At 38.0% G+C, this 8755-nt stretch overlaps 1 protein-coding gene across 1 annotated transcript in view; it reads left to right on the top strand.

Moving 5' to 3' along the window:
- kcnq3 (potassium voltage-gated channel, KQT-like subfamily, member 3) overlaps positions 1-8755 on the top strand; it is a 31958-nt gene that overhangs the window by 1114 nt on the left and 22089 nt on the right. Inside the window, exons 2-3 of the mRNA XM_046051918.1 lie at positions 6410-6500; positions 8239-8365. Of these exons, the coding sequence (XP_045907874.1) occupies positions 6410-6500; positions 8239-8365 (218 nt within the window). The remainder of the gene's footprint in view (positions 1-6409; positions 6501-8238; positions 8366-8755) is intronic.

The following is an 8755-nucleotide window of genomic DNA, read 5'->3' as shown; positions in this document are numbered from 1 at the left end:
CTGATGCAATAAGGAGGTCATTAGTAATTTTCACCAGTGCTGTCTCTGTGCTATGATGAGCTCTAAATCCTGACTGAAAATCCTCAAATAAACTATTGCTCTGTAGAAAGTCACACAGCTGTTTAGCAACTGCTTTCTCCAGAACCTTAGAGAGAAATGGAAGGTTAGATATAGGTCTATAGTTTGCTAAAACATCCGGATCAAGTTTGGGCTTTTTCAGAAGAGGTTTAATTACAGCTACTTTAAAGTACTGTGGTACATAGCCTGTTGATAAAGATAGATTGATCATATCTAGTATAGAGGTGCTGACTAAGGGTAAAACATCTTTAAGCAGCCTAGTCGGGATGGGGTCTAAGAGGCAGGTTGATGGTTTAGATGAAGAAATTATTGAAGTTAGTTGGTAAAGATTGAGGGAAGCAAAACAGTCTAAACACGTATCTGGTTCTACAGCTGTTTCTAATGTTCCTAAGTTAAGAGATAAGTCGGTGCCAGTTGAGGGCAGGTCTTGGTGAATTTTGTCTCTAATAGCTAGAATTTTATCATTAAAGAAGCTCATGAAATCGTAACTACTGAGAGCTATGGGAACTACTGAGAGCTATGTACCTCAGTTTTTTTAAAGTAACTGTAATTGAACCACTTTTTTAATAGCCTGCTCTCGATCCAGGGGTTTTAGACAGCTACAGACCCATATCTAACTATCCAAGACCCTTGAAAAAGAAGTAGCACATCAACTCTGTGAATTTTTGTATAGCAACAACTTATTTGAAAAATTTCAGTCAGGTTTCAGAATGCATCATAGTACAGATGCTGGATTGGTAAAAATCTCTTACTGTATCAGATAAGGGACTAGTCTCTGTATTGGTCTTGTTAGGTCTAAGTGCGCCATTTGATACAATTGATCACCATATCATACAGAGACTTGAACATTTAACTGCCATGAAAGGAACTGCTCTAAGCTGGTTTAAATCATCAGATCGTCAGATGTACAGATTTGTACATGTAAACGCTGAGTCCTCTAGGCAGAGCAAAGTTACCCATGAAGTTCCGCAAGGTTCCGTCCTTGGACTTATTTTATTCACCTTATGCTTCCACTAGGTAACATCATCAGAAACCATAGTATAAATTTTCATTGTTACACAGATGAGACATAGCGGGATTTCTATGACGACATAGGCAAGGACCAATCACAGATTTCCTTATTTAAGAATATTTTTAGATAAATTCACATTGAAAGGTGAATTTCTCAAGAGGAGTTTACTTTCAAGAGACTTGAAATTAACCTCTTTCCTTATTAGATGACACCTGGTGGCACAAAGTGCCTTTCAAACTGCTGCGTCAGACCACTTTCATTCAATATCTGCACATCATGGGTAGACCCAGGCCATGTGGGTACCACATCTGAAATGCAGTAATAGTCTGCAACAAACACAACTTCCTGTTCACACAAACATTCTTGTTTATGCTGGGAGCAATGATCTTTATATGCCATTTGTATGCTTTAAGTGCTTTATATTCAAAAACATACTTTCTCTCCTGAAAGATTTACGCATGTGTCTGTCTCTTCTGTGCCATCACAAGCCCCTACTGGCAACTCCTAACCACTTCAGAGACCTCTCAAGCTGTCTTAAATAACTGGGAGAGTAAGAATGATTCTTAGCTTTAAGATATGCGATAACTTGCTTGTATTCTTAAGTTTGAAAGTAGGAGCAAATGTCATGAATTCTCGGAGTAAAATGGCACTTTGAGAAGTTTGATAAATACGGGTCCGGTTCTGAGATGTAGCCATTTCTTCTGACTTCTCCCTTTTCACTAACTGGTCCAATAAGTGTTAGCAAACATGATCCATAACCTACTCAAAACAATAACCACTTTCCACTGAGTGTCTCTCCACTGGAAATCTCCCACTTTAATAAAAAACTCCATTATCTTTACCCATTTCCAGCTGATACACCAGGTTCAGTCCCACTTACTGAAACTCTTCACTGTCACACTAAGAAAATAAATGGAAAGAAAATCCTCTCTGTGGTGTCTCTCCAGGTCAGGGTGGCTCTCTCTCAGAAACCCTTAACTGCCAGTCGCAACACAGATTGGATTCTATGCTTCACTTATTTGGCCAACAGCAGGAAATGTTACAGGAGTAATGCAATGTTGCAGGAGTGTTACATCCAAAAGAATTACACCGTCGGACACAGTCACACTAATGTGGTGGTGATGGTGACGTGTTCATGTACATCACTTCCTCTTCTGTAACTGAATGAAAACCCTGGTGGATGTCTCAGAAACAACTGTATTATTAATTTATTTATTTGTATTTAACAAGTTTTTAGTTTGGTCACATTATCCTCAATTTCAGGTTCATAGTTTTATTTAAGTAAGTTGTACCAGAACAGGTTTACATGGCTTAATTTTCAAAAAAACATATTTTTGTCATACTGCACATTGCTGGAGCCCATCTTTCAACCCTGTGTTGAACTCCCTGTTTTAGCTATGGGGTGAAGCATTTTAACTTCTATTTGATCTTTGTTGCACTTTTGGAGTTAAGGACTACTAGCCAATCCGAAGCAGAGTAGGGCGGGTCCTGACAAGTCCATAAATATGAGTTCAGTTCAACTGTACACGTTCCTGAACTGGCTTCACAACCTAGACTTGAGCAACAGGTTCAAAGTGGTAAGTTTTTAATTGTAATAAAAAGATCTTTCATACGTAAAGTTTTAACTGTGCACTGTCTCTACATCACAGTGACAACTTCTGTCCATGGAATGCCTGTAGGGTATCTAACATTTGGTAGGGAGGGTGGGGTTAAGGGGAGTCAGCAGGCGGATGTCTTGTCACAGTGTGCTGCAGCTCAGTGTGTTTTCCACCTGTGTTTTTGAGGGCATGTCTGACTAGTCACTAGGCATCATGACGCGTGTTACAAAGTAACTCAGATAGTTTACAGAAGTAAAAGCCGGACTACCGTCAGGCTGTTCCGGCAGTTCAGGAGCAGTGTTTTCTGTGGGAGATGGTAACTTGCTATAGGGTGGACTTCTTCACTTTGCAAACCTATCACACGAAAAGCTATATAACACAATAAATGAAAGGGAAAAAGGCACAAAGCAGAATATGACCTCTCTAATATATTTAAGAAATGCAGCAAAGAGGGCTTCAGACCTGTGCCACTAAAATTACTAAAAGACAAATTTTTGTTAAACTAACATAAAATAAGTTCAGAGGAAAGATTGTGAAAGCTGTGTGGATACCATTTTTACTCATTGATATAATTTCCATTACATGATGTTTTATCTCTAATTGTTTTTACTGATAATGTTCCCCCCCTTGATTTCTGGCCCGCTCCTCTTAATGTGTCCAGTCTAGTGGGCATCAACATCACTCTGTGTGACTTATGGTACTATCTGAAGCCGAATAGGAAGCCGACTGTGTGTGTGACTGTGTAGCAGTTCACTATCTTTTCGATTGTATCAAGTTTACATCGATCTCCTCCGCTCACTCCAGGATTATCTTCTGGACAACTTTGAGTAGAAATGCTCAGATTAAATTTAGGGATCAGGAAGTATGGTAAAAACCACTCCAGAGCGCTCGGACGTCAATCAAGAAGCATCTGTTCTCTAAACTATCATTTCCTTCTGGTGAATTATGTAAAACTCTCCGGGCTGTTTGAATGTAAAATATTCATGTTGTTATGGTTGTGCAGCACTTCAGAAACTTTGCAGAGATGTCAACACTGCCTAATGGCAACACAACAGGCCATGAATGATTCAGGGCAGGTTTAGAGAAGGAGGCTAAAGGGCAGAGCAATCAATGATCCACTGTCTTTATGTATTTTTGTAGTTCTGTAAAGAATTTTTGAATAGCCAAACTTGGATACGTTCTTAATCGTAAGGAGTCTTGTAAAAGACATTAAGACATTTATAATACTTACACAGTTCCTTCAAAAAATGGAAACATGTTCAAGAAAAAATAGTATGTAAAATACAGGAGCTGCAAACCCCAAATTTACCCTGTGCTTTGTGGAGCTTGGCTTGATGGCACCAGGAGAGACTGGTAACCTTCTGAATCCTTCCAGACAACATGTGCACTGTGTGAGATACTGGTAATGGAAGTAAATAGAACTCAATATGTATATGCAATATCATGTATTGCACATTTCCAGAAAAGGGAGAAAAGCTTTTGTGATCTGGACATTAGTTGGATGCCAGTAGCAAAATAAATATCTCTTTATATAAAAACATCACAGATTATTATTCAATACTAAATAATAATAGAATATTGACACATTGACAATATGGACATCTTTCAGTCAGGCCTTTCTGCAGGTTAATACAGTGAAATAAGTGGATTGTAAAGTGTTCCCGTGCTTACTGTTGTGTCACTGCTCTGACACTGTAAACCTCTCACCACCAAACTCCTGTTTCCCAAAAAGAGTCGTGCTTCTTAGGGCTTTCACAGCCACATCAAGCTGGAGCTATAAGAGTGTGTGAGCTGAAAAGAGAAGAAAATAACCTTTTTCACAGAGGTGATGGTGGCCAGTTATGGACATGCAGCACTGGCTAAATGTTAATTGGCGGTGCTGCTGTGCAGTTCTGCAGCTGGTTGACTTTATTTAGTGTGGTTCCACGTGACATATCATAGCAGGGCAGTTAACTCCAGACTATCTGGAATATAGCCAGGGTGCGCTCTAGTGTACAGGGTGATTTAAATAGCCATTTGTATGTGTGTATCCAATTAATTTCTGCTCTGAAAGAGCTAAATATAGATGTTAGTGTATAAAAAGCAGGGCTTGAGTGGATCATTCAGCTTTTTAATATTGAGGATTAAGCTGTGTAAAACCCGATATTTGGGTTGGTGGATCATAGAGAATGAATAGGAAAATGAATGTTGTGAAACTAACCAATTCTTCATACTCATAGATACCTGAAGTGATGTGAAGTGGTGCAAACGTGTGTTGATGGCTCTTGATGTTACCAGGTGAACAAATGTGATGACAACAGGCCCAGATGTTCCCAAACGTGTTGTACTTTCTCACATACATATTCTGTAGATAATACATCAAAAATAATAGGCTCCAGGAAGGAATCCATTTGTTCTTTAATGTAAACACACTTAAGTTGTGCGCTCTCTAGATTGTACCTCTTGTAGAGAGTGGATGTTACTGGACAGGTGTTACTTTGCGAAATGAGCCTGCTGGCTAGTTAGCTATTTTGGTTAAAGGAAAACTGGATTTTTGGTCCAAGCCTGCTGGTGTGGAAGATATTTGTGCTTGAGTTCAGTCAGTTCCCCAGAGCTCCTCTATGATGATGCCCGACACAGTTTCTGGAGGAAAGGAAGACTGCAGAAAAATTATTCATACTAAACATTCATTGTATTCCCCATATTGCCATTAATAGCAGAGTGAAAACACTGAACAGAGAGGAAACAACTGTATAAGGCAATACCAAAGTCACATTTTAAACACTAGTTTGGTTAAAATCAGTTGTCCGCTCAGTACTTCACCCAACATACATGGAAAGAGACACATTTTCTGAAAGGATAAAACAAACACCCATAAAGATAGAAAACATATGCATACAGAAATCTGTGACAGTATCGATGCTGTCATGTTATTTTAGAAAAATCAAATCAAGTACAGTTAGATGCTGAAAGTAAACTATTTGCTATGTTGAAATTAGAGCTAATACAATTACAGAAACTTCAACATTTTAACATTACACAATATATACTTTGTGTCTATTAACATACTTGGCTTTGTATTCTTCTGGATCCTCTGACAGGCCTCCTGTGTTAACAGCCAAAGGCCATGACCACTGTCCAGTGAAATCTGATAAATAGGTTATTGCTTTTTGTTATCCTGCAGGGAGAAAAACTATAAAAAATAAAAAATAACAAGTAATAATATAAAATAATATATAAAATAATAAAAATAATAAGTTTCCCTCAGCTGTGTAGATATTAAACCTTTGTAAATGAGAGCTCTTCTGTGCTCTCATTTAATCAAAACAGCTGACATGAAGTGGCAATTCATAAATGTGTGATTTTTTCAGCTGTGTCAAAATAATTTATTAAAAATAATAATTTTACTCTAATGTATCTGAGTTGAAAGAGATAATGGAAGGGTTAATTTAAAAAAAGTTTTTCCCATAAGAGAGGGGCATACTTGTATATACAATACTTGTGACTGTTACTATTATTGTGCTGCAGCTGATATGTCCTAATTTAAAGTTAACAGTAGAGATGTTGTGCCCTCTAGTGGTAATATGGAGGCACTGCCTTGTGGTGGAACATGAGAAGACAAAAAGTGAACATTCACATCTGTTTTCCAGTATTTATGACCTCATTTCATGTTGCTGTGTTATTGTAGTGAAGGTCACACTGCTTGATGTGCTGAACGCTTTGTTGATTTGTTTCTTTGCAGGTTTTTAATTGTCCTGGGCTGTTTGATTCTGGCCATACTGACAACATTCAGGGAACATGAGAAGGTCTCTGCACACTGGCTGGTTATACTGGTAAGATGACTGGGATTTCATTTGTTTTGTGTAGAAAACTTTCTGTGGGGTTTTGTACAGAGTTGTTCTCCCTTTATGTCCCTTTCTGTAGCTTTAAGGTTGTACACTGCCTGACAAGGTCATATAGTGTATGATTTGCTCCAGATCTTCATTATAGATGTATGATGTTGAAGATGTACACTTAGACTACATGTTTGGGAGTATCATTCCACCAAATGTTTAAGATGTCTGCTGCATCATGTTAGACACATTTCTGTCTGTAAAGTTCTGTGGGTTTGAACAGATCGGCTACACAACATCCCTTTGCACGTACTGCTGAGTGTTGCTCAGGGTTGGCCGATAATTTAAGATGATAATTCAATCAATCTACTATCTGTTTAAATTCAGTTTTATGGACAAGAATTCTCATGGAGACAAAGTGTCTCAGAGGTTTGATGTATGACTAAATGATAACAGGACAAATACAACAAATCCGTCAACTGTTACTTTCAAATGGATATTTATAAGATTATCATTCTTATACACTAGCTGCTTATACTGGTAAAATGACTGGGATTTATTTCATTTAGTTTTTAGTTTATTATTTTCTCTAATTTTGTTGCCTTTTGTTGCCTTAATTTTGTTGCCTTACTTAAATATCTAAAAATCCAACTTTCCCCATATATTCCCTCTTTATATCCATACCATATGGTGCCAGACAGATTTTACTTTAACAAGAGAGTATTAATGTACTCCTTTGTCTGTTTTATTATTTATTTAATTATGTATTGATTTGTCACCAGGCCGGACAGGGGGGCAGACACGGGGATGGGGGGGCACAAACAGACAGTACAGAGAAAGGACAAGACCTGTAAGAGAAGGGGGAAAGGGGGATAGAAGGTGGGGACAACAGGGAAAAGCAGAGGGAAACACCAATTGCAGAAAGCAACGAAACCTGCAATAGAACAGAGAGGGGGGCTTGGGGAGGAGAAAAACAACAACAAACAAACACAAACAAACAAACAAATAATAATAATAATAATAAAAGACAACCAGCTGTTCAGCAGCAATAAACAGCTGACATAGTAAGACAACTAAGAGAAAAATGAAAACAAGAAACAGTCAAACACAAATAAGCAATAAAGCACAGCCACGAGAGCTGGAATAATAACAATTAATTTAAATTTAACTGTACATTTAAAGTAACTGAAAGAAAAGCTTTAAGAATACTACCAGGGGCAACCTAAATTATATTATATTCCCTCTTTAAGACAACAACTTCTGTCTGTCTGACAGTATCTTGTATAAATGTAGTTTATAATGTTTTTGTAGCTCTTCTTTGAATCTTTATGATCTTTACACTGAGTGAAATATTAAAAACACAATTTTACCAAATGGAAATATTTTAGATGTCCTATGCATCATTTTATACCCTTTCTTCCAAATATGTGGCATCTTTGGAAACTTTAGATACTGTGATGAGGTGGTCACACATTTTTGTGGGGATAACAAGGTAAATGTGACATTTGACAACCTGGGAGGAATGTGAGTTTAGTTTCCGCTTTTCTTGCAGCTCAAAAAACTTTACATCAAACAAACGCTTAAACAAATTAAAATGTAGATGATACAAACAATAACGTGGAAAAACCCTGGTAGAATAATAGGAACTAAAAAATAAAAAAATAATTAAACAGTAGGATGTTGATGTGACCTAACACCGACTGTCGCCTTCTGATCATGCTGCTTTATGATTTTCCAGGAAACCTTTGCCATCTTCATCTTCGGAGCAGAGTTTGCACTGAGGATCTGGGCGGCAGGATGCTGCTGTCGCTACAAAGGATGGAGGGGGAGGCTGAAGTTTGCTCGCAAACCTCTGTGTATTTTAGGTGAGGAGGTGGAATCATAAAAAAAATCCTAAATAAAAATACACGAACTGCCATGGCTAGACTTCCACTTCATCTGAGTCCAGTAAATATCACTGTTGTGTTCTAGGGAGTGTAGCATTCAAATATTAAGAGAATAGGTATGAGCCACTTTTAACAAGATGTAACTTCTGTAATGACGAACAGACAAAGGCAATTAAAATGTCAGATTTTCACACGAGAGAAGTGGAACATTTGGAGTGGAACGTCTCGGGTTACGTATGTAACCCTTGTTCCCCGAGAAGGGGAACGAGACACTGCGTCGGTGACAACACTATGGGAACGCCCCTGGGCGTGGCAGGGCTGAACTATGAATGAAACTACTCCAATCCTATTGGTGTTACTAGAACGGTA

This window comes from Micropterus dolomieu, linkage group LG06, assembly GCF_021292245.1.
Source record: "Micropterus dolomieu isolate WLL.071019.BEF.003 ecotype Adirondacks linkage group LG06, ASM2129224v1, whole genome shotgun sequence".
NCBI classification, from domain to species: domain Eukaryota; kingdom Metazoa; phylum Chordata; class Actinopteri; order Centrarchiformes; family Centrarchidae; genus Micropterus; species Micropterus dolomieu.
Note: the sequence above shows the minus strand (reverse complement) of the source record. Positions and strands in the feature narration are given on the sequence as shown.